The 25,548-nt window shown below is 55.5% G+C and overlaps 1 protein-coding gene and 1 long non-coding RNA gene across 4 annotated transcripts in view; one reads left to right on the forward strand and one right to left on the reverse strand.

Annotated features, from left to right (window-relative positions):
• The window catches only part of CERS4 (ceramide synthase 4), a 32,805-nt gene extending 9,615 nt beyond the window's left edge, over window positions 1-23,190 (reverse strand). The window contains exon 1 of one of the 3 annotated variants that reach the window (XM_059388848.1): window positions 23,081-23,190. Coding sequence is in view for 1 of the 3 variants with exons in the window: in XM_059388846.1 (XP_059244829.1) it covers window positions 21,382-21,446 (65 nt within the window). In the remaining 2 variants the exon portion in view is untranslated. Of the gene's footprint in view, window positions 1-21,381; window positions 21,808-22,137; window positions 22,422-23,080 lie in introns of those variants that run through there. The other 2 variants (XM_059388847.1, XM_059388846.1) reach the window with 2 other exon arrangements.
• On the forward strand, window positions 23,128-24,491 carry LOC132010889 (uncharacterized). Its single transcript, XR_009402300.1, has 3 exons — window positions 23,128-23,214; window positions 23,403-23,549; window positions 24,214-24,491. It is a non-coding gene; the product is annotated as an uncharacterized LOC132010889 (long non-coding RNA).
• Window positions 24,492-25,548: the final 1,057 nt, after the last annotated feature.

The raw sequence follows: 25,548 nt of genomic DNA on the forward strand, positions 1-25,548 counted from the left end.
ATTCTGCCGCCCACAGTTTGCTCTGTCTGCTCTATCGGATATCTGCGAGTGCATCCATTCCCCCCACCGCCCCCCCCAGATCAGGCCATCTTATTTTCCTGGATGCATTTTAAAACAAGCAGCAGACATCAAGCTGCATCACCCCTAAATATTTCAGCACGCAGATCATTAGCTAGGCTTCAATATTTGCTAATGGGTTTTTTTTTTCTTTCAAGGTAAAATCTGCTAGAGCGAAATGCATAAATCCTTCACCGAACGGTTGCCGAGTCCGAACAAATACAGGCAGCCGCGTGACGCAGCCTCCAACCACGGACACATCCTCCTCCCCCCGCAAAGCTCTCCATGCCCCTCTGTGGTCAACCTCCATCTCCTCCAGCTAAAGGTAACCTGGCTTCTGACTTTCGTTCCCACCATGCATTCATCCTGTCTGCGCTAGAACTTCCTATAAACAGAATCACACACTCCATCTTCCTGTCTGGCTGCTTTCGCTCTGGGGAACCGTTTTGAGATTTGTGTGTCATAGCATCTACTGGTAGCTCCCCCCGCCGCCCCGCTGCCCCCAAATCGTGGATATGTACCATCTGCTTGTTGATGGCAACTGGAATGCTTCCCATTTGGGGTGATTAGGAATACAGCGATTACGAGCAGACACATCTCCCGGGTCAGCCCGGCAGGGAAGCCGCCCATCTGACTTCATAAGCAGCGGCCAAACTGTTTTCTGGATGTCCGGGGGTTCTGTGGCCCTGGGTTTTATTTTAGATAAGGACACAAGCCATGGGGTGTTGGCAGCCTCGTGGGAAGTGGCCTTTCGGAGGCCAGAAGGAGGTGCTGTCCACTGGAAGGGGGTAGAGAGGAGGGGCAGGTTTCCAGAGACTTCTTTGTTTGTTTGTTTGTTTAAAGATTTTATTTATTCATTTGACAGACAGAGATCACAAGTAGGCAGAGAGGCAGGCAGAGAGAGGAGGAAGCAGGCTCCTGGCAGAGCAGAGAGCCGGATGCGGGGCTTGATCCCAGGACCCTGGGATCATGACCTGAGCCGAAGGCAGAGGCTTTAACCCACTGAGCCACCCAGGCGCCCCTGTTTGTTTATTTAAGATTTTACTTATTTATCTGACAGAGAGAGAGAGAGAGAGATCACCAGTAGGCCGAGAGGCAGGCAGAGAGAGAAGGGGAAGCAGGCTCCCCGCTGAGCAGAGAGCCCGATGCAGGGCAGAGACGCACACAGAGAATTCCATTTTTATCAAGTTCAACAGCAGGCAAAACGGCCCGAGGATGGCGGCATCTGTGTCCCGCAGCCACTGTCGCCGGTTACCACTAACGCAGTGGCAGATGTGTTCTCTCATGGTTCTGGGGCTCAGGAGTCTGAAATGGGGTCTCGCTGGGCTGAGTGCAAGGTTGGGCAGGGCTGGGCTCCTTCGGAGCTCTGGGGAAGAATCCATTCCTGCCTTTTCTGGCTTCTAGAAACCACTTGCACTCCCTGGATGAAGGTCCCATCTTTGTCTTCCAAGCCAACATCTCTCTCTCTGACCCTCCTGCCTCCCCCTTATAAAGGCTGCTGGGATGACACTGAGTCACCGGGGAATCCGGGGTCAGCCCCCACACCGTCAGCAACCTCTAGACCCCTTCGTCACACAAAGCTCCAGGATCAGGACGTGGCGTCTTTAGGGGGCATTAGTCCGTGACCACACTGCTGGGCATCGGGACAGGCGGCTGCCTTTGGGACAGTGACCAGAGGGGCCCTGTGGGGTTGCCTAAGGCTGGCATGTTCCGTCTCCCGATCCGAGCCAGTGCTCTTCTGGTTGAGGAAATTCCCTGAGTCATCCATCTCTGGTGTGGGCCCTTTTCTCCTGCTCATGAAAATGCCTGCATTTTAAGAGTCCACCATCTGATTCCAATCCCACCTTGTGGGCTTGTCCACGGGACTCAACTCAGTTCTGACACTGGACCTGGAGGTGGGGTCAGATCCCATGGGGTAAGGGGCTCAGTCCTACAGAGACTGTCCCCCCACTTCTGCCGCCAGGTGTGTCTACATGAAATCGTCACCTGTGCTTCTGGCCAACTGGCTGTAAACCAGAGGCCCCCCGACCCCCTCCTGGAGGTTTTGAGTAATTCACTAGAGGGGCTCACAGAACTCGGAAAGAAGTTTACTTACTAGGTCACCGGTTCATTAGACAAGGACACAACTCAGGAACGGCCCGATGGAAGAGACGTAGACAGCAAGGTGGAGGCGGGGCCCCCACCTCCACGTGCATCACTCTCCCCAAATTTCCATGCACGCACCAACCAAGAAGCTGTCTGAACCTCGCCCTTTGGGTTTCTGGGGAGGTTCATTACAAAGGCATGCTCGATTAAATCATTGCTCACTGCCCAGTGAGTCAGCCTGCAGCCCCTTCCCCTCCCTGGAGGTGGGAGGGGCCCGCACGAAATTTCTACTGTCTCTCTCTTCACTCTTTGCCTTCCCTGACAACCCTGCCACCCACCCTGGTGCCCCAGAGGCTTTCCCAAAGTCGGCCATGTCAACCTAACAAAGGACACCTAGATCACCCCCATCGCTGGAAATTCCAAGGGTTTTAGGAGTTCAGTGTGAGACCGGAGACAAAGAACAAATATTTCTTTCTTACTATAAATCATAACATCACAAGTCAAATACAGAAAAAAGAAAAATTCTGAGAGTCTGGGTCTCAGAACCAGCATGTGGCCGGCGTTCAAGTCCATGGGGAGGGATGGGCCAGCCCAGGGAGGGACGGAGATGAAGGAGCAGTCTGCAGTCCCCATGGCGGTGGGGGGGACATCTGGCAGTCAGTGAGGTGATGAGCAGCACCAGCAGCCTGACAAACAAGGGTATGTGACAGCGGCTAGTCTAGACCTAGCAGGCTCAGATGGCCCAGACAGAAGGGACAGATGGGCACAGAGTCTTCTGTCTGGGTGGTTGATTGCTCTACAAGAAACTAGCTGCACTGACAGGCAAGGTTGGCTTGATCTGGTGCACTGCCCTCACCCCCCACCTGAGGGCGCATGCCCAGCCTGGGATTCCCACCTCCCAACTGGAGCCACATCTACTGCATGGTACCTCTGGCCTCCTCCCACTTTCTCAGCAGACCTCCCTCCCTCTGCCGCCCAGTGCAGATGCAAATAGGCAAGGAGTCCCAGGAAAGCCCCCAGCCAGCCAGAGCTGAAGCAGATACCCGGGAGTCCTGGCCCCCTGCCCCATATGCTTCCCCCACTCAAGGATGCCCAGATGAATACCCACTGCCTCTGTGCCACCAGCAAGTCGTGATGAGCTTCAGAGACAAGGGGGAACACACAAGACTACGGGCATCTTCCAATCTCAGGCCTCCACTGATGTCCTGGGCTTCTCAAGCCCCCCATTCACTGCCTGACACTTTCGGCTCCCACCACACCATAGGATTTCATACAGCCCCTTTTGCAAGTGCTGCCCTCTGCCTAGACTGCCCATTGAATATTTATTGCCCTATGCTGGGTGCTGAGAACATGAAACAGTCTCCACAGGGCTTATACACCTTCCCTGTCTGTCTGGCAAACTCCTAGGCATCCCTCAAAACCCAGTTCATTTATTGCTTCCTCCTGGAAGTAGCTCCTGATTGGATTTAGTTGAAGCACACTCCCCCAGTCCTGCTTCACTCACTGTGAGGTTGGGAGCTCGTCACGGAGGCTCTCTGGCGACAGCCCGGGGTGGAGAAGGAAGGATGCGTGACCAGCCTGGAGCCCCAGTCCCCTCAGCTGAAGCAAGCCTGGTCCTTTCTGGCGTCCACATTAGACTGACCCACCTGGACTGCAGAGGTCTCAGCCCTGGAAGCCCTACCCCTTCTCCAACCTGTCTGTCTGTCTGTCCCCTCCTAGCACACAGGAGGGACTCATGTGCGGCTGTTACTAAACATTCACGACCAGCAAGGCCCAGACTTCTCTTCTCCCACCACCTGACCCTCATCAGAGCCCTCCTTCCCAGAGGACGGGAAGGAAGGAGGCTCAGGCTCAGATTTTCCTTGTTCATTTCCTCTGCTCATTTCCTGGGACTCTGCCATACAGCTGCCCCATCTGAAAAATGGGTACAGCCAAACCACCTGCTTTCCAGTTTGTTGTGTGGGCCAGGGGCCGTACCACGCCGAGGTGACTCCTGCCTCACCCATTCACCAGGCAATCAACCTCAGGCAGGCAAGCAGGCTGTTCTGTGCCTCCGTTTCCTCATCTGTAAAATAGGCTAATAAGAACCCTTTCCACATGGGGCAGTGGAGTGAGTGGTAAGTAGGACTGACCTGCATGTTATTAGCAGCAGAGAGGGGTGGTGGGATGAGGGGCAGCCTGGGGAGGTGGGGTGCTGGCCTGCAGCAGATTCTGGAAGGTTCTTCCCAGAACCTCCCTGACCTCTGCAGCTTTCCCTTCAAGCTGTAGCTCATGAACTCAGGCTGGGCTTAGCCAGGGCCACTGAGGGGTCATCTGGAGACTCACCGAGTGAGGGAGTGGCTGGTCAGCCCAACCAGCCTGAGCCTACAACCCCCCACACCCCTACCCTGCCCCCATCACCCCTGCCCTGCCCCCCAGTCTCCCAGCAAGGCCGCTGTGTCTTGAAGCCTTTTTGGCCTCACTCCCAGCCCTGCCCCTGCCACCTGGGAGCCAGACTCTGATAATCCTTCCGAGTGGCTAAAAATATATCCTCAGACCGGGGGAGAGAGAGGGATTAGGGCTTTGTGATAGTACGGGCAGGGGAGGATGAGCGGAGGATCCCTGTCCCCTCTCAGGGGTCCGAGGGAGCGGACTCCATCCTTCCTGCTCCCTGGAAGTCCTGAGCGCCACCCAGACTGGCCAGCAGAGCAGGGCTGTGCACAGAAGGTTTGTTTTATTTTAAACCTGGCTGGAAATGCACGACTTGCCCGGGGTTGTGAAAAAGGAAATCAATTCAGACTCCAGATGTCTGGGCTGCCCAGTGACGATGGACGGACGGACACACACACACACACACACACACACACACACACACACCCCTCCGGGCTCCTGCAGCCTGGCCTGCTGCCGGGGGTCACCTGACTCCCGCGGCTGGAGGCCCAGGCAGGGAACACATGATGTGCTAAGTGGGGGTGGTGTGGAGACAGCCACAGCCTCCCCTGCCCTGGGCCCCGGCTGTCCCCTGTGGCTGGCCTTGGCTCCTCCACCATGAACCTCTCTGAGCAGAATCCCTACGGGTGGTGTTCCCTGCCCAGCCCCAGGTCCAGGACTCTGCCTCCCACCCCAACCCCTCAGATTTAGACACACTGTTGAGGGCGCCTGGGTGGCTCAGTTGGTTGAGTGTCCGACTCTTGATTTCCACCCTGGTAATGATCTCAGGGTTGTGAGATCAAGCCCTGTGTCAGGCTCTGTGCTGGGTGTGGGGCCTGCTTAAGAGTCTCTCTTTCCCTCTTCTTTCTCTAAATAAATTTTAAATAATTTTTAAAAATAAGAAAAAAAAGACGACACACGTCTGCCCTCCATACTCTGGTTCTGTTGATACACCCTCCCACACCCCACCAACTCAACTGTTGGCAATGGCTGCTTGCTGGCCTTCTAATTCACTAAGCTCATTCCTACCCCAGGACCTTTACATATACATACCTAGCTCAAAAAGCTCATTCCTGCCCCAGGGCTTTTGCATGTGCTGTGTTCAATTCACCAAGCTCATTCTTAACCAAGGGCCTTTGCACATGCTGTTCCCCTACACATCCCTGTGTCCAGCGCTCATTATTCACATCTCAGCTCAGAGAAATCTTCTCAGATCGCTACCCAAGAAGCCTGTGTATTGTTCCATCTCCTCATCCTGTTTTGTTCCTTCAGCCCTCTTGTCCTATTTGATCTATTATTTGTTTTTCTGCCTCACCCAAGATATAAGACTCCTGAAGGCTAGAATGTTGTTTTAGGCACTGCAGTATCCTAAGCTAGGGCCTCCCACAACACCGGGTGCCAACTAAGTGCTAAGCAGACGAATGAATGGGTATGAGTAGTGCAGACACATGGACAGATGGGTGGATGCGAGGACTTCAGTGCAGGTGGTGAGATCTTCTAGAAAAGAAAAAAACCCAACCCCACCGGGTCTCCTGATTGGCTCAGTTGGAGGAGCGGGTGACTCTTGATCTTGGGGCTGTGAGTTCAAGCCCCTCACTGGGTGTGGAGCCTACTTAAAAAGAAACCATCTGTTTCAACAGGCAAGGTCAGCTCGATCCCAGTAAAGGAGATTCCCTGTTGCCCCATTTCAGAACTGGGAAGCCCGAGGCTTAAAGCAAGAAGCTACCGGCCATTTAGCCAGCAAGGGCGAGAGCTGGAACCAGAAGCTCATCAGGGTGGTGAGGGGGCTGCCCTGTACCACCAGTGGGCTCAGGGCTCATGGGACTCTGTGCAGCCGCCCCCCGGGCCTGCCTCTGCCTGTCAATCATTCTCCAGGTTCAAGCCCCTCCCCCACCCTCTCTGTGTTTTCAGCGAACCAGTTGCTCAGCATATAATTTCTTTTTTCAAAGATTTTACTTATTTATTTGAGAGTGAGAGAGAGAGCAGGAGAGGGGAGAAGGTCAGAGAGAGAAGCAGGCTCCCTGCGGAGCTGGAAGCCTGATGTGGGACTCGATCCCGGATGACTTGAGCCAAAGGCAGTGGCTTAACCAACTGAGCCACCCAGGCACCCCTCTTCTCTTCTCTTCTTTTTTTTTTTAAGATTTTATTTATTTATTTGAGAGAGAGAGAGGATGAGCGCATGTGGGGGAAACAGCAAGAGAGGAGGACAAGCAGACACTGGGCTGAGTTTGACGCGGGGCTCGATCCCACAACCCTGAGATCACAACCCGGCCCCAAATCAAGAGTTGGAGGCTTATCCCACTTCGCCACCCAGGCGCCCCTCAGCACATGATTTCTTAACTGCTACACCCCTGGGCAGGCCCGGGGGGCTTAGGTGAGCTGCACCCCTGCTGGCCACCCTCTTGGCAATGCCCCACCCCCCAGAGAAGACAGCCACCAGCGGGGCCAGGAGGATCACTGCAGCTGCCTTGGGCTGGCTGTGGGCCACTCTGATGGCCTCAGCTCCCTCCTAGGGCCCCGCCCAGCAGGGACTTAGCATCCGCCCTCCGCCTTCTGCCCTAAATGCCTGCTTCAGGGGGCCGGTTCCCACTAGCCTTTCAAGACCTGGGTCAGATTCTATTTCCTCCTTAAGAGGCCTCCTCAAGAGGCTTCCCCCCACACAGCAGAGCCCCCTCCCCACAGCCTTGCCCATCTCACTGTGCCCTATCCCTGGGCCTTTCTTTGGAGCTTTCTTGAGCCCTGGAGCTTAGAGAGCTTGCTGGCTCTGGGTGTCCCCCTGGGCAGGGAGAGCCCAGGAGAGATCTCTGGGGTCCCCAGCCTCACCTAGTGTATTGGGGGTGGTCAGGGAGGTTTCAAGGACCAAGATAGGAGAGAGGATCAGGTCTCTTGGACATTGAGGGGGAAGGGAGCAGTCCTCAGCCCCAAAAGCAAGTGGGGATGGGGGAGGGGGTGGGCAGCAGGAGCTGACTATTACCCGCACAGGGACTGATGAAGCTTACAGGTGGGGGATAAGGGGAGCCCACTTGGGCCATTACAATAAAAACAAAAATACAGTTTTGAGGTATCCTTGACACACAAGAAAGTGCACATTTAAAGTGTGTGATCTGATGTGTTCTAACCTATGTATGTACATGTGAAATCGTCACCCTCAACCGAGATAACGAACATATCCATCGCTCCATGAATTTCCCGGTGCCCTTCTGGAGTCCATCCCCCTCTCCCCTCCAGGGCAAATTTGCAATCTGGATGTCTAACAGTCGGGGACTGGAAACCTCAGGGCTCCATGTGAAGAAATCTTACATTACAGTCCGAAAGATAGAGGAAAATACATCATGGATGGACCTTGAGGATGTCCTTTGAGGAAGCTAGTCACAACAAGACAGACACTGTAGGATTCCGCTCACAGGAGGTCCCTAGAGAGATCCATCTGTAGAGACAGGAAGTGGATGGTGGGTGCCAGGGGTGGGGGGGGGTGGGGAGACAGAGTCTCAGATTAGGGAGATGAGAAAGTTCTGGAGAGGGATGCACAACAATGTGAATATATCAATACTAAACTGTGCACTCAAAAATGGTCAAGATGGTAAGTTTGATGTCATGTGTATTTTACAACACTTACTTTTTTTGAAAGACGGAGGGAGAGGGAGAGAGAGAATCCTAGGAAGGCTCCATGCCCTGCATGAAACCCAGTGGGGGGCTCGATCTCATGGCCCTGAGATCATGACCTGAGCTGAAATCAAGAGTCAGATGCTTAACCAACTATGCCACTCAGGTGCCCCCAATTATTAATTTTAAGATTTTTTTTTTATTTGACAGATCACAAGTAGGCAGAGAGGCAGGCAGAGAGGAAGGGAAGCAGGCTCCCTGCTGAGCAGAGAGCCTGATGCAGGGCTCGATCCTTGGGACCATGACCTGAGCCAAAAGCAGAGGCTTTAACCCACTGAGCCACTCAGGTGCCCCCCCAATTATTAATTTTAAAAAACGACCAAAGGAGGGGCACCCAGATAGTGCAGTTAAGCAACTGACTCTTGGTTTCAGCTCAGGTAATGCTCTTGATGTCATGAGATCAAGCCCCATGTACAGCTCCGCACCTTGGAGTCTGCTTGGGATTCTCTCTCCCTCTCCCCATCCTGCTCATGTCTTCTCTCTCTGAAATAAATAAATATATCTTTTAAAAAAATCACCAAAGGGGAAAAAAGAGGAGGAATATTATGCTCATTGACTTGAGTGAGCGGAATGGGGGCTCAGGGAGTTAAAAAAATAAAATAAAAGCAAAATGCGGGGAGCCACTAATGGCCTCATACGTCATTTAGGCAATGGAAAAGCACCAGGAGAGCTCAGTTCCACTGAAGTCAGAATCAGCTGCTTCAGACCAGCCCCACTGGAGACAACCAGAAACCCTGGCTGACATACAAAAACAGACTACTTGAAAGCCCGGTGCTGTGATGTCCCCACATGGTAGCTACCAGCAGCATAGGACTATTTGAATTACAATGAACTGAAATGAAACACAATTTCAAATTCAATTCCTCAGTTGCACACAGCAAAATTTCTCTGCTCAAGAGCCACACGTGGCTTATGGCCACCAGATTTGTGCAGGTATGGAACATTTCCATCCTTGCAGAAAGTTCTACCAGGTGGTACTGCTCTAGAGTGACGCCAAAGAGATAGTAGTTGGAGGGGAGTCTATACCTGGTATATGGGAGGTGGGTTTCTCATTTGTACTGCTCTTTGCTGGAAATAGAAACTGGCTTGAAAAATGAGAAGAGCCCAGAAAGATCACAATTGCTTAACAACAGGATGGAGCATGAAGGAAGGGAGCAAGTCCGAAAAAGGAAGTTCCGAATTCTACACAAAAGGTCTGTGCACAAAAGGTCTCCTGCTAAGCCCTGAACCACACGTGTGTAGGGCAGACTCCAACCAGGCCAGCTAAGGCTAAAAGAAAGGAAGAGAGATTTCACCTGCTACCCACCATGAGGACAACAGACTTTGGAGCCTGAGTCCAGACAGGTTAATTGCCTGATTAAAAAAAAAAAAAAAAAAAATCAGTGCTCTCCAGAGGAACATAACAGAACCCAGAGTCACCACGATAACATCTTGATGATGTCCAGAATACAACCCCAAATTACTTGATCTTTGGAGAAACAAGACAACACGAACCATACTCAAGACAGAAGGAAATTAACAGGGACTAAAATCTGAGGTGACCAAGATGTTGGAAGGAACAGATACAGATTTTGAAGCAGCTATTATGATCTATTCAAGGATGGAAAGGAAAAAAAATAGCTCCTAATGAACAAACAAATAAGAAACCTCAGTGGAGGAGCACCCGGGTGGCTCAGCGGGTTAACGCCTCTGCCTTCGGCTCAGGTCGTGATCCCAGGGTCCTGGGATCGAGCCCCACATCGGGCTCTCTGCTTAGCGGGGAGCCTGCTTCCTCCTCTCTCTGCCTGCCTCTCTGCTTACTTGTGATCTCTGTCTGTCAAATAAATAAATAAATTCTTAAAAAAAAAAAAAAAAAGAAACCTCAGTGGAAAGGTAAAAAAATGAATCAAATGTAAATTCTAAAACTGCAAAAATGCAATACTTGCAATTACAAAATCACACGTGGGCTTGATAGCAATCAGAGATTATTGAAGAGTTAACAAATTTGGAGCTAGATAATAGCAAATATTCAAACGGAAGAACAGAGAAGAAAAAACAAAGATGAAATAGAAATGTGTCATCTAGTGGGGCACCTGGGTGGCTCAGTGGGTTAAGCCTCTGCCTTTGGCTCAGGTCATGATCTCAGGGTCCTGGGATTGAGTCCCCCATTGGGCTCTCTGCTTGGAGGGGAGCCTGCTCCCCCCCCCCCACCTCTCTGCCTGCCTCTCTGGCTACTTGTGATCTCTGTCAAGTAAATAAATAAAATCTTAAAAAAAAAAAAAAAAAGGAAGAAAAAAAAGAAATGTGTCATCTGGGAGATGCTGGGCTGGGCTGGCTCACAGAGAAGAGCATGCAACTCTTGGTCTCGGGGTTGTGAGTTTGAACTCCATGATAGGTATAGAGATTTTTAAAAGAAAAATAAATAAATAAACTTGGGGTGTCTAGCTGGCTCTGCTGGTACAGCCTGTGAGTCTTGATGTCAGGGTTGTAAATTTTAGCCCCAGGTTGGGTGTAGAGATTATTTAAAAGCAAAATCTTAAAAAAAAAAAACAAAAACAAAAACAAAAAAAACGCCATCTGGAAATAGTGGTGCCATCCTCACAATGCTGTGAAGGGACTTAGGGCTACTAAGTAGCACACTTAAAAATGGTTAAAATGGTAAATTTTTTAAAATGGTAAATTCTATCTTTTGTATGTTTTACCACAATTGGGAAAAAAAAAGTACACAGTCCCAGTGACCTTTGGGACTATCAGAAGATCTAACAGGCCCAACAAGAGAAAGGAAGAAGAATGTGGGCAGGAAAAAATATTTAAAGCATATGAAGACTCTGTATTTTTTCCCACAGCTACACATATGCACATGAACTCATGGAAATAGGCCATAAGGATGTAGTCTATGCTCAGAGTTATTGCATCAGGAAGTCAGGGAAGGGAGGAGCTGGTCTGCTTGTTTTGTGATTCACTGATTTTTACAAGGAATGTTTCACAGCTACATACATTTTTATTGTTTTATTATTTTTTAAAATTTTCTTTATTTGAGAGGTAAAGAGAGAGAGAGCCAGTGAGAACACCGGGGGAGGGAGAAGCAAGAGTCCCTGCTGAGCAGGTAGCCTGATGCGGGGCTGGATCCGAGGACGCAAGGATCATGCCCTGCGCCAAAGGCAGTCACTTAACCAACTGAGCCACCAGGTGTCCTAATTTTTAAATTGTGGTCAAATACAAATAACATAAAAATATACCATCTTAACCATTTCTATGTGTACAGATCGGTGGTATTAATTGTGGTCATATCATTGGGCGACCATCACCGCCATCCGTCTCTAGAACTCTTTGCATCTTGTAAAACTGATACTCTGTCCCTATTAAACACTAACCCCCAACTCCTCCACCCCTGACCCTTGGTCACCTCCACTCTGCTTTCTGTTTCTATGGATTTGACGACTCTAGGTCCCTCCTGTAAGTGGAATCATACAGTGTGTCCTTCTGTGTCTGGTGTCCCTCATGGAGCATAATGTCCTCAAGGTCCATTCATGTTGTAGCAGGTGTCAGAACGTCCTTCCCTTTTTTTTTTTTTTTTAAAGATTTTATTTATTTATTTGACAGAGAGAGATCACAAGTAGGCAGAGAGGCAGGCAGAGAGAAGAGGAAGCAGGCTCCCCGCTGAGCAGAGAGACCGATGTGGGACTCGATCCCAGGACACTGAGATCATGACCTGAGTGAGCCAAAGGCAGAGGCTTAACCCACTGAGCCACCCAGGTGCCCCCGGAATATCCTTCCTTTTAAGGTTGAATAAGAGTCTAGTGAGTATAAACATTAAAGGTGACTTTTTAAACAGAAAATCATATTAGCACAAAAGGAAAATAAAGGTTTCTGCTGAAGGGGTGGCTGGTAGAGGATATACAGGCTCAGAGGTGACGTTAGCTGTCAACCAGCTCCCCACCCCAGCTCATCATTACGAAACCCATTCCCAAACACAATCATCCCCTCCAGCAATGCTACTACCCACCTTCCAGGGCAGAGACAACTGTGGGTTCCAGGCTGCACTCTGATGGCACCTTCTCCACCCAACCTGGTCTCACATCTGCCCTCCTCTTTCCCACCAGCTGGCCACTGGGCCCCTCTGCCACTTCCTGGTGACGGCATAGATGGAGGCAGGTTCAGGTAGGGCCAAGGAGCCCCAAAAGCCAGGCTGCTTTCTGGGACAGCAGGCCTTGCCCACACCTGTAGCAGGGATTGCCCAACGTACCTGGGGTGCTGGTACCGTGCCAGGTGCCACCCAGAGAGGTTTACCCACGGCAGGCCCTGCGCCAAGTGCCCTGCCTTCCTACCTCGGAAATGTTGTTAGACATGCCCTGAGGAAGATGCTGTCGGCATCCATAGTTCCTTCTTCCTTTAGGGAGAGAGAATGTGTGTGTGGTGGGGAAGGTGGGGGGGAGACGGGGAGGGGCAGATGGAGAGGGAGAGACTCTTGAGGAGGCGTCATGCCCAGCACAGAGCCCCACGCTGGGCTTGATCTCATGACCCTGAGATCATGACTTGAGCTGAAATTGACAGACACCCAACCCACTGAGCCACCCAGGTGCTCCAGCGTCCCTATTTCATGAATGAACTGAGTCTCGGGGACCCTGAGTCATCTACCCAGGGTCACCCAGCTAGCATCTCAACTCTGCTCCACACCACTGGGCATCCGAGATGAACCCAGGCTCACGGAACCTCAGCTCCTCCACAGCTCCTCTGGCATTCTTGGAAAGCAGAACCTGCCTCTGAGCCCGGGCTCCACTCCATCTCCACCTGTCTGCTTTGCACTCTGCCTAGTTCCCTGGGGACACATGCCCCCCCTTCCATGGCTAATTGCAGTGGCCAATTCTTTGTCTATGTATTCATGACCCCTGATTGCATATGGGACCCCTTGTCCGCCCCTCCTTCCAAGAGCTGTAGCATCCTGGTTCCCCTCTCTGCTGTTCTGTCTCTAATCCACGCTGGTCTTCCTCCCCTTTGGCTCCCAATCCAGTCTTGGACCCCCCACTGCCATCTGCTGTGCCTGGAAATCGCACGCGCCTGGGATCTGCCACGGGCACAGGTGCATGGTGGGTTTCCGATTCCCGCAGCGCCCAGGTGTCTCCCCCAACAAACCTGACAAGCCCGGAGCACCTGCCCGCTCCTTGCCCGGACACACCACGATCAAGATCAAGTCACCCTGCACCAGAGTGTGCACTCTTCCTCCCCAGGCTTCTTGGCCAAGGTCCCACCTTCCACCCAGGCTTTGCGGACAGGAATCTGGGAGATGTCCCGGAGTCCACCGCGCACAGCCGGGCCGCTCGGCCCCTCCTCGCCTGCTGCAACCGTGTCCGCCTGCCACGTGACCACGGAGCAGTTCCCTTCCCGCTCATGGCCCACAGCGACGCCCTCTCCTCTCCTGTCACTAACTGGGCCTTCCTCCCCGGGCTCCCAGCCTCGGGTTTGGCCCAGGCTGCCCTTCGAACCTAAGAATCACAGCCTTGGCTTGAAATCCTGCAAACGTTCCTGCCCCCCACAGCGCTGTGTCCGGGCTGTTCCCCCTACCAGTAATGCCCTTTCTGCCTGCCAAATGCCTTCCGCTTCTTCAAGACTCTGTTCTCACCCTCGGTGGCCAGGAAGCCCTGCCCAGTGTCCCTGGGCCGGACTGGGAGCCTCCCCTCCATCCCTCCCACAGCCCGGTCACTGGTCGGCCCAAGCCTCTCCCATCTGCGCACTACGCACCCACCAAACTCCTCCAAAAGGCTCGCTTTGTTTTTCAGCATGTTTATTTTCAGAAGAAACTTTCCCTCCCTCTCCTACAGAGAAAGTCAATGTCACTGCCCGACAGTAGCCATAAGACAGATACAATGGAAACAAGATGACATTCAGTCCTGACCAGAGCTGGATACTGGCGAGGCTGCCAGTCCAGTCGGTCAGAGTTCTCCTGGTTCGAGGGGGAGGGTGAAAGTGCCTGTCACCTAGGCCATAAGGTACAGTGGGGGCGTGGGCGGGTCCCGCTGCGAGGTCGCCAGCAGGGAGCCAATACCGTGACCCCTCCTTGAGCGTGGGCGGTCCTTGGGTTTCAAAGGTGACGGAAATGTTTCCCCAAGAGCTCCTCAGTGGCTGAGACAGGGCTGAGGAGGGACATCTTCAAGGGCAGGAGGGTTGAGGATGTTGGGGTGGGCAACTGATCTGGGAACTCCCTGCCTGGCAGGAATTTGGGGATCCGCAGCCCAGGCGTGGGTGGGGCCAAGAAGAGCCCTTGTGGGGGAATCCAGGATGTGGGACTCGGAGAAGGTGCCTTCTGAACACATAAAGGGGTGATGCTGGGGAAGAGCAGGTCCTTGAGGGCTCTGTAGCCCCAGCATCCCCCAGGCACTGCCTCCCTGCCCCGACTGCCATGCTTCTGAACGTGGGCCCACGCCCTTGTCCAGGTTCCAGATCACACAGCTGCCAACCGTGAACTTCAGGTCCACACACCTGGGCAGATCTGCTCCTGGGGGGTGGTCTCTGGCCAGCAGCCCCTTCTGTGAAACTCTCACCTGCCCAGAAAGGGGATGGAGCCTGTGCGGGGTGCCTGTGAGCACTGGTCGCCCTCTGGGGGCCTGGGCTGGGGTCCCAAACCTCATGGGGTGAGCAGAGAAGGGCCCCCCTGCCAGAATGCCAGGCTGTCCGTGGGCCCTTTAAGGACCAGAGGTGTTTGCGTAACTAGAGGCCAAGCTGCACTTCCTCTCCAATGATGACCATGACCGACCCGTTGGGGGCAGCCCCTCCTCTCAGATGGGAAGCACACAGATGCGGCGGGGGGGTGCAAGCAGGCTGAGCCCTCGTCCCCACCCTCCGCAGCACACAGCTCAAAGGACAAGCCTCCCCTCCCCCCCGACCTGGTCCCCCCAGGGACCTCCTGCAGACACCACCCACCCACATCCACGGTTCTCAGCCAGGGTCTGTGGCCAGATTCCCAGGGTCCGGTCGGATTTCAGGAACATCACTCTAATGCAATCCCCGGATATCTCTTCGGCCTGAGTCACTATTCGCTGTTCCTCCAACCCTTCAAAGTAAGTAGCCTGCCTGTTGCTGCTTCTAGGAAGCCTTCTGAGACTTCCGGGCTGCACCATGGGCTCTCCATTTGGTCTGCTTTATTTTGCCTTGTAACAATGTATCTCTATCTATCTCCCCAAAGAACGCGGCAGGGGGCTCTGGGAGGGCAATCAACGGGGTCCGATTCCTGGCTGTGTCCACTGTCCACTCCAACTCAGGCCTCGGTTCCAACAAGACCTCCTCAGAAGACAAGACCCAGGTTACATCAGCACAGCAATGAAGAATGCCTTCGCAAGCTACAAAGAAGATGCTACTGAAACATACAAAGGGCTTTCCAGAATATTTCAGGAATAATAGAGGCATCCAGTCTGTGTGTCCTGGGCAAGAGCAAGCTACTCCAGATGAAAGCCAGTGGCTTCAAATGTCCACGTAGTAATGGTTTCTAAATATTCTCCGCCCGATCTCTAGGCAGTATTTGAGCAATGCTGTGCAAGTGACTTATGTACTGGTTGGATTTCCCAAGGTCCCAAGGCACGACCTCTTCACCTATTTCCAGAAGTTTAATCAGTGTGTTCACTTGGTCCTACCTCTACCGCCCAACGTTGAAACAGGTTGAAACCGGTAAGCAGCTCCTGCCCTCTGGCTTGCTCCTGTCTCAATCCAGAAGTTACTGCAAGCACCTTTGACAGGTCATCAATGCCAAAGCCAAAGCTCTGACGGGTACCCACAGCCCCACCCTCGGGAAAGTGATCTGAAAATCTGCAGCCCCAATGGCCAGCTTCACTAAACGTGGGACCAACCAGTCAGGCGTGTAAGCGAGAGACCTCGTTCCCTGAGCCCATCCCACAGCTCTTGGATTTAATGAGCAATTCCTATTGCCTGCATCACAATATTTCTCGGGAATTATATAAATTTCAGGGCGTAAAAAAAGCTACAAGTGTCAAAATTCACAATCAGTCCTTTGCCAGGAAGAACGACCTTAGAGGAAGCACAGGCATGGGTATAACCTGGCACCCACCCCCCAGAACCGCCTCAGTCTGCAGACCCAAGGGACCTCTCGACTCTCAGTGGAGGAGAAACAGGACGTCGGTGTTAGAAATGAAGCATCCTAAAGGGTCATGGCATTCGCCTGGGGTTCATGGTCTATCAGAAAAATTTCCTTCTTATTCAAAAGTGAAAGATCTGAAATCTATGAAGAGGGGAAAAAACAGGACCTCCTTAGAAAGGCTCGGCCCCCCTCCCCCCCACTCTCAACACGCTTGTGGAAAATTCTAGGACTATGTGGGGGAAAGTTCTAAGTGTCCTGCCTCAGAGTCTAAATTGCCACCAACTGCTTCTGTCATCCACATTTTGCAGCTGTGTAAACTGAGGCACAGAATCGCCCAAGAGCACAAAGGAGAAGGCAGGGGGTTGGGTTATCCCGCCCGTCTGCAAAGGCTGCCTCCTTGTCATTGCGGCACACTGTGTGCCTGGAGCTGAGGTCCAGGACAGGGTGAGGGTTAGGGGTGGCAAATACTATACATTTTATTAATTAATTTCATTATGCCCCGTAGTGGAAAGAAAAACAGGTTAGGGGAAAGAGATCAGGAATTGGGCAGTGGGGGCTGTGATTTTAAACGGGAAGCTCAGGATGGTCTCCTTAAGAAGGTGATGCTTGGGGCGCCTGGGTGGCTCAGTGGGTTAAGGCCTCTGCCTTTGGCTCAGGTCATGATTCCAGGGTCCTGGGATCGAGCCCCACATCGGGCTGTCTGCTCAGTAGGGAGCCTGCTTCTGCCTCTCTCTGCCTGCCTCTCTGCCTACTTGTGATCTCTGCCAAATAAATAAATAAAATGTTTTTAAAAAATTAAAAAAAAATAAGAAGGTGATGCTTGAGGGGTGCTTGGGGGGCTCGGCTGGTTAAGCATCTGCCTTCAGCTTGGGTCATGATCCCTGGGTCCTGGGATAGAGCCCCTGCACTCCCTACTCAGTGGGGAGCCTGCTCTACACCCCAGCTTGCGCTCTTTGGCTCTCTCTGTGTGTCAGATAAACAATAAAATCTTTTTTTTTTTTTTTTAACACTTTATTTATTTGACAGACAGAGATCACAAGTAGGCAGAGAGGCCGGTAGAAAGAGAGAGAGGAGGAAGCAGGCTCTCCGCAGAGCGGACAGCCCGATGCGGGGCTCGATCCCAGGCTGGGATCATGACCTGAGCCGAAGGCAGAGGCTTTAACCCACTGAGCCACCCAGGCGCCCCAACAATAAAATCTTAAAAAAAAAAAAAGTGTTGCTTGAGAAAAGAGATGAAGAAGCCATGGGCATAGACCACTCCAGGCAAAGGGAACAGGCTGTGCAAAGGCCCTGAGGCTGGGCCACAGGCAGTAGCTTCAAGTGATCCAGATGAAGCCCACAGGGCTGAACAGAGGGGTATGCGGGAAGACATGAGGGCAGAGAGGTGACAGCCCTATATTAAAGCCTACCCCAGTCAACAACACCGATGGAAAAATGAGATCCAGAGGCCCAAGTCTGCAGAGCTTGTCCTGCCTACTCTCCCCTTCTGTCTCTGTCCTTGTCCCCTGAATCTAAGAGGGGAGTCAGTCTCCCTCGCTCCAGCTGTAGCTCCATGGTGCCTGCCAGGATCATTGTCATAGCAGAGCCGGGGCCAAAGGGAGCTGCCCTTAGGCGCACCCATCCCCAGTTTGGAGAGGGGTGGGTGGGGAGGACAGTGGCAGCCACAGGGCCCGGGCCCAGCGGGACCACCGATGTCCCTTCCAGAGTCCAAGTGTCTGCATCCTCTCATTAAAGCATCTGAAGCTGGGGCGCCTGGGTGGCTCAGTGGGTTAAAGCCCCTGCCTTCAGCTCAGGTCATGGTCCCAGGGTCCTGGGATCAAGTCCCGCATTGGGCTCTCTGCTCAGTGGGGAGCCTGCTTCCTCCTTTCTCTCTCTCTCTCTCTGCCTGCCTCTCTGCAAACTTGTGATCTCTGTCTGTCAAATAAATAAATAAAATCTTAAAAAAAAAAAAAAAAAGCATTGAAGCTGCTAAGGTTTGGGGACACGCCTGGGTCGGTGGTGAGGGTGAGAAGGGGGACAAGATCCAGGCAGCCAGGCCCTCGCACATGCAGGGAGTGGGGGGCTGGGTCCTTTCTCCTCCACCTGGAAACGGAGTGTTGGCAGGCTGATGGCGGGACCATGCTCGGTATACAGTTGCATTGGTTTGGGGCCACCTGCCATCTCTGTCCCCTCCCCGAGAGCATCCTGTTCCATACGGAGCTCTGTGCCCTGCCTGGCCTGCCCACCGGGTCCCCGCTGCCGCCCACCCCCTCCTCCTGCAGTCTCCTCTCTGCCTCCCCCTACCTGCGCCCTCTCCCTGGCTGCTTCACTTCCTCGGGGAAGTCTTCAAGGTCAGTGGAGTTCCCATCATGGGAACGGGTAGACCTGCCCACCAGGATAAGGGGTGGATTCTCTTTCTTCCTCCTGCCAGCCTCCTGGGCCACCAGGGTTCCTGGAATGACCCCTGCACTTAGGGGACAAAGCACCCCGCAAACTGCAAAGCGATGGGGCTCCACAACCTCTTACCCTTCAAGCCAGGACCCTCCCAGGGTCTGCTGTCGTTGGACTGGGGCCCCCTGAGACCTTCGGTCTCTTCATCTGCCCCTCTGCCCACGCTCCCCCCTGCTCACTTCAATCCAGCCACGCTGTCCTCCTTGGTATACCTCCAACATGCCCGACCAGCTTCTGCCTGAGGACCTTTGCACATGCTGGTGCCTCTGGTTGGACTGCCCTTCCTCCAGATGTCCACCTGGCTCTTCCTCACCCAGGTTTCACACCCATATGTGCGGCACGTATAAGTGACAGATACGGGGGTAGACAGAGGTGGGGGCAGGGAGGGGGGGGGGGACAAGCACAGGCTAGCGGGGCTCTCTCCAGGGTGTGGATGGTACGGGCTTGGCCCCTCCTCAGATTCACAGTCATGGGATCCTGGAGCAAAAGATGGGATTGGGAGCCCAAGATGGGGTAGGGAGAGAGTTGAGCTCCTGCCCATTCATTGTGCGGAACTGGTGGGACCGTCTCATATTAACAAAGGTATGAAGTCGAGATCGAAGGAGGAGAAAGACCTCCTCTATGCCACTCTGGCCTGAGCCCATTCAAAGTGTGGCAAAGAAGGGCCCATTCTGAATGGCTTGGGGTGGAGTGGGCAAGACAGCCAAGTAAGGGAGGGAGACCTCTCTCACTGAATTATTCAAGCAGAGGATTCAGAGATGCAGCCGAGCTGACCATTTCCTCCTTTTTGAAGCCCTTGCTCCCTGGCTCCTGGCTTGCCACCTACTGTTTCCTTGTGCCCTCTCTCTGCCCAATTCCCCCCAGGTGGGGGTGTCTCCCAAACTCCAAGCTTGCTTCTTCAAAGCCCACCCTGCACCTCACATCCACCTGGGTGTCTAGCAACATCACAACTTTCAGACGCACCTGAGCCTGCTCCCCAATAAACCACCTGCTCCCCAATCAGCCGCTGCTCCCCCACCCCCACCGGCGCTCTCTCCAGGACCTCATCACTTCTTCATCCTAACCTCCATCTGGACCAGTGAGGTTGTTTCCAGGCTGGTCTCTTAGCTCCTCCACATCCCTGTACCCTGGTCTCTCCACCCTGTTCCCTCTGAATCATCCTTAGTAACTCACCAATGATCACCTCCTCCAAGAAGCCTTCCCTGGGGAGGCTCACCCCGGGATGAACCAGCCACACTCCTGCGGGCTCCCTCCCCCCAGACATCCAGGCACCTGGATGCCTATTAGCATTCAGGTGCTTATTAGCAGCGGGTGCTGTGCTCACCTCTGCGGTGATGACTGCTATTAGTCCCATTTTACAGAAGCAGCTGAAGCAAGAAAAAGGTGAAGTCACTAGCCTGCGGGCACCGAACTCAAGCGGGCAGGACAAGGTCAAAGGCAGCCTCCAGACAGCGGGAGAGAGGACAGCCTGTGGTGCCCAGATAAGAGGAGACTGTCCCCGGGCGCCTGCTTTCCTGTGGGCATCCCGAGGGTGGGGGGAGGCCCATTCCTCTCTCCCCCTCACCTCCTGGCCAACTAGCCCAGGGGCTCCTGTGCCGAGTGATCACTCCAAGCCAGGCGCTGGGCCAGCCGAACACTTTACACGCCTGACTCACTCCATCTGCAGAAGGCCCTGGTCTGGAGGTGGCCACAGTTACACAGCGCCCCCATTTCTCAGAGCAGGAAATGGGGGCTCATTAGGCTGTGAACTCCTGCTGGCTCTGGTGCCCTTCCCCAGTCCCTCGAGGCCAGAGGCCGCCACTGGGATCAGCCAAGCCCTTTCCTAGCCAAGACGTCCTTGGATCAGAACAACACTCCCAGGGATAGGTTCTACTGACCCATTTTACAGATGGGCAAACTGAACCTTGGAAAACTCTCCCTGGGGGCTCACGAGGCCAGTTCCACCACCAAGTGTCCCAGCTCATTTCTACCGCCTCTTCGCTCCCCTCTCAAGACACCTCCACTGGGAGCAGGTGTGCTGGGAAAGGAGGCAGGGAAGGTCCCAGCTTGGCCTGTGGGGACTCAGGTGTGCTGAGTGAGTCTCCCGGCACCCATGCCCCAGCCACGTTTATTCACAGCAGCTGCTCTTGAAACGGCCCTGAGTGGAGCCTGGGGACCCTGGGACCTTCAAAGACAACCCCACACTCCAGAATGTCTTTCTCCGGCAGCCTCCCTAAAAGAGATTCAGGTCACTAGACTGGAGCCAGCTTGACCCCTGCACTGGGCCGCGGGAGACCTTGCCTGGGTGTGGAGTCCATCTCCGGGTGCCTCCTCCGGGAGCCTCCCCGGTCAGGTGGCATTTCACAGGTTTTGCAAGTCAGACTCAGCCACGATGGCCCCACCCCACCTGCGTCTCCCTCAGTTTCCCCATCTCAACAAGGCAAGGTCTGTGCATACTCCCAACTGCCAGCTCCAGAAATCTCCGCTCGGGTTCCTTCACGCCCCACTTCTGAGCAGGCAGGGAACACAGAGCATGTTCTTCTGCCAAAACGCACCCCTCCTCCCCGCGTCACCCCCTTTCCACCACCCCTTCCGGCGGGGCCCAAACCTGCAGCCTCCTGCCGGGCTTCCTCCCAGCCCTCCCGCGCACAGCAGGGGCTCTTCCTAAGACACAGCAGGACCGGGTTACTCACTTTGCTCGGCGTCGCTCCCGTGACCCCCCCAGACTTGAGAATGGAATCCACTCACTCCCCGCCATCTTCGAGGCGCGGGCCAACCTCTTCCCACCTCCAAGCCTCCCTCCCGGAGCTCCAGCCAAGCTGGCCTCTTTTCTGCCCTGCAAACACACCACGCTGGGCCCTGCCTCCAAATCTTGTCGCTTCCTGGGCCTCAAAAGCCCTCGCGGGCTGGTCCACTCAGGCCGGGATGACACCCTCTCGGAGAATCGCTCCCTGACCCTGACTCCATCTCCCCGAGGTGCTGTCCTCCCCGCACTCGGCGCGGGCTGGAGTGATCGCAGCCTGTTTACACGGTGGCTAGCCGTCTACGCAGCCGGGCTGCGAGGTCAGGGACCCGACTGCATCCCCGGCGCGGGCACGTCGGTGGCGCCCAGCAGGTACTCCGCATGGTTTCCCCGGTGCCCGACCCACCCTCGCGGCGCGCCGCTCGCATTCACACGCCCGGACTCCCCCGCGTCGCCGCGCCGGCTCGCCCCGACTCCCTCCGGCCCGTTTCGCAGCCTCGTCCCCGCGCTCGCGGCGCGCCGACCCTCGGGGAAGCGGGTCTCTCTAGGGGCGGCGGCCCGGGCCTGGGACCGGATGGGAAGCCCCGAGAGGCCGCCCCGGGCGGGGTGATGGGGGCCGGGGCCGCCATGGCCGCGGAGGCGGGGCCGGGGCTCGCCGCGAGGGTGGCGTTCCCGGCGGCGTTCGGGGCGCGGGGCGCTCGCTTACCTGGGGGCACGGCAGGGGCGGGCGGCGGACGCGGAGAGGAAGGAGCGCGCGCACCCCGCACGCGGCCGCCGGACTCTGCTCCCAGCGCGGCCTCTGCCGTGGGGCCCGGCGGTAGGCTGGGGTTGGGGGACCGGGGCGGGGCCTGGAGGGGCGGGGCCTGGAGGGGCGGGGCCGGGGCGGGCCCCGGCGGGACGCGGGGTCCTGGCGGGGCTCGGCCCTCTCCGCCAACGAGACCGCTTCCTGGACCCCCGCCCCGCGCCGCCGGCCGGGCCTAGCTCCGCCCCCCGGCCCGCCCCCGACCCACCCCCGGCCCGCCCCCGAGGTCCGCCAGGAGGCGCGCTTGGCGGAGATCCAGCCGCAGGTCTTTTGCCTGCGCCTTATCTCTCGCCTTTGACCCCCGCGCGGCCCGCGCTCAGTCTGGCCCAGGGTTCTGTTCCGTTCGCGGCACGTCCGCTCGACCCCCTCCCAGGTCCCCTCTTCTGGCGTGGCTCTGACCAGCCCATCCGCATACACACGGCGGGCGCCCGGATCCGCGGGATCTCGCAGCGGGGCGTTGCTGGGGGACGCCCTCACTCCGTCTCAGGCCTCAGAGGCCCCCTCGGGTTCCCCAAGCCTGGAGACGTCTCCCAGCTCGCAGGCCAAGACGCCCGAGTTCGTGGTTGGTGAGGCCGAAGCGTGTGCAGGAGCCAGCTGCCGGGTTGGGAGGTTGGGAGTGGAGGAGGTCAGCCAGGCAGACCCTGGTGGGGTGCGGGGGTCAGGAGGTAGAGCTGTGGAGAGAGGCAGCGTGGGTGGTGGCGCAGCGTAGCCCGGGACCCTCTCTTGTCAGGTGCAAGTGAAAGTGGCCCAGGATCAGCAGCGCCCCGGAGCGGGGAGCCTGGGCCAGCCTCGAAGGGAAGACAACGCTGGACGAGGCAGAGGTGGTCTGTGAACCCCTGTGTCCCACCTGGGGGGCTCATGATCCAGCTGCTCCGGGCTGAAGGGAAGGGGTTCCAGAGCGGCTAGGCCACCGTCTCCTCATCTGGAAAAGCGGCTTCACCTTTGGACATCAAGCCTCTCCTTGAAGCAGATCCAGGGCAGGTGGGGGAAGGCCCCGCCTTCTTGGCTGTGGGGCCCCAAGCAAGTTGCTTCACATCGCTGAGGTCTGATTTCTACACGTGGGATAGCGAACCTGCGCCTCCCAACCCAGCTTCGCGTCTTTTGCACCTGCTGTTTCCTCCACCAGACTGTGATTTCCCTTTCCAAATGTGTGCATCCTTCTCCTTCAGGCCTCAGGGGCCCTCTGCAGAGCACCCCACACCGCTACCCCCAAGAGCTCCTGTGCGCATCGGGGAGAGGAAGCTGCTTTATGGCGTTTAAGGCGACATCGCCTTGCGCCTGTGGGGGCTCGGAGCCGGCAGCTGTTTCTATTCATAGTAAGGGGAGACATAGTGGAATGGGGGAGTCCAGACCCCAGGAGAGAAGCAGCAGATCCTGGGAGAAGCGAAGGGGGAAGCCCCTGAGAGAGATGTGGGCCGAGGTCAGAGAGAGATTTCAGGCGGGAGGTGGGGTGGCTGGAGGGAAGGGTCAGCCGGCAGGAAGAGATGCGGGCTGAGCTCTCTGCCTTTGGGCTGCTGCTTGGCTGCCTGATGCCCTCCTTCCCCTACCCCCACCCCATGGGTGAGCATGGAGTATTCAGGATGGGCTTCCTAGAGGAGGTGACCTCTGAACCTGCGAGGTGAGTGGAGGGGGGCATTAAGCCGAGTTAGGGTCCAGAGGTGAGTGAAGAAGAGAGGACAGCCACCAAAGGCGCTCCAGGGCTCTCCCATGAGAGACACAGTCAGACTTCATTTTTGACTCTGCAGTGGGTGCTTCTGCGGCCCAGTGGGGGAGGGGGTGCAGACAGGAGAGAAAGGAGGGACTCCAGGGGGACGGAGTGGTAAACTGGCCAGGGCTCTGGGCATCAGGGGAGGCCGGGACCTGGTTGGCAGGAGCGGAGAAATGGCAAGTCCATTGTGGGGTGTCTGGGGAGGGGCAGCGGGGACCCAGGGGACCCTGGGACCTGAGGGAGACATGGGAAGCCCCTTGCCTTTCCTCCAGGTGTCCCCACCTTTTGCGCTTGAACGGGGGACAGAAGGGTAGGCCCGGAGCAGCAGAAGCCCTGATCCAGGTGGAAGAGGCTAGACTGTTGATTCAGACGATGGAGAAGGGGACCACGAGCCAAGCAAAGCAGGTGCCCCTAGAAGCCAGAACCACGTTCTCCCCAAGAGCTTCCAGAAGTAATGTAGCCCTGCACACACCCTGACTTGAGCTCAGGAGACCCGTTTGGACTTCTGAGCTCCAGAACTATCAGATAAATGTGTGTTGGTTTTTGTTTTTGTTTTTGTTGTTTTTTTTTTAATGTGTGTTGTTTTAAGCCACCAAATGTGTCATCGTTCATCACTGTTGGAAAGGAAACTCACACAGACCTCCATTCTCCCACCCAGAGACCTGCCTGATTGCGCTCTCAGGAACCCCTCCCCCAGCACACACAGCTGCACTCCCTTTCCAAATCAGCAGCCTGGGGCCCCACCCGGGTCAGACCCCCAATCCTCCCTCCCCCCCCCTGTGTCCCCCCCCCCCCCCCCGCATCACCCACCCCTTCCAGACCTCTGGTCCCCTCTGGTGGTCTCCAGGGCTGCTGCACCCTTGTTCCAGCAGGGTGAGGACTGAAATCCCAGATGTCTGTCACTGCCTCTCTGTGCCCTGCACTGCCCAACTCACGCCGGGCCTGTTGCCCCAGGCCTGTGGCCGACTGTCCTCCCTGGCCCAGCCTTTGCCAATCAAGACTTCCGTTCACAATGGCGGGGCGGGGGCACGTTTGTGCTGTGTGACCTCAGCTGGGTGACGCAGCCCCTCTGAGCCCAGTGGTGTGCTCATCTGTGGAATGGAGGATAACCAGGAGGGACCTCCGTCTCCATGCTTCTCCAGCCAAATGGCCTGAGCCAGGGCTGGGGAGGGTTGAGACAGGTGGGATGGGGCGTGGAGAAGACTTGGCACTGATTGTTCCTTCTGCCTGGAACAGCACTGCCTGCGAGTCCTCCCTCCATCCCTTGGGTCTGTAGTGAAAGGTTCGCCTGTGCCTGATGGCCGCCCCCAGAAAATGTTCACCCCTCAAGGCTGGGGGGTTCCATTTTGATCCTCTGGTGACCGTAACGCCAGGAAGGGGGCCTGGTACACGGTGTCTCACAGATGGTCTTGAAGGGCGGGGAGAATGGGGAGCGGCAAGGTGAGAAATGAAGTCTGTTCTGGAAAGGTTCAGAAGGGAGCCTGCTGGGTGTGTCTGAGTCTGTGTGTCCTTGTCTGTGCGCCTGCAGGTCTGGGTCTCTGTGTGTTTCTGTGTTTCTTTGTGTGTGTTTGTGTGCAAGCATCTGAGCATGGACGCAGGCAGCGCAG

This window comes from Mustela nigripes, chromosome 2 (genome assembly GCF_022355385.1).
Source record: "Mustela nigripes isolate SB6536 chromosome 2, MUSNIG.SB6536, whole genome shotgun sequence".
Lineage (NCBI taxonomy): Eukaryota > Metazoa > Chordata > Mammalia > Carnivora > Mustelidae > Mustela > Mustela nigripes.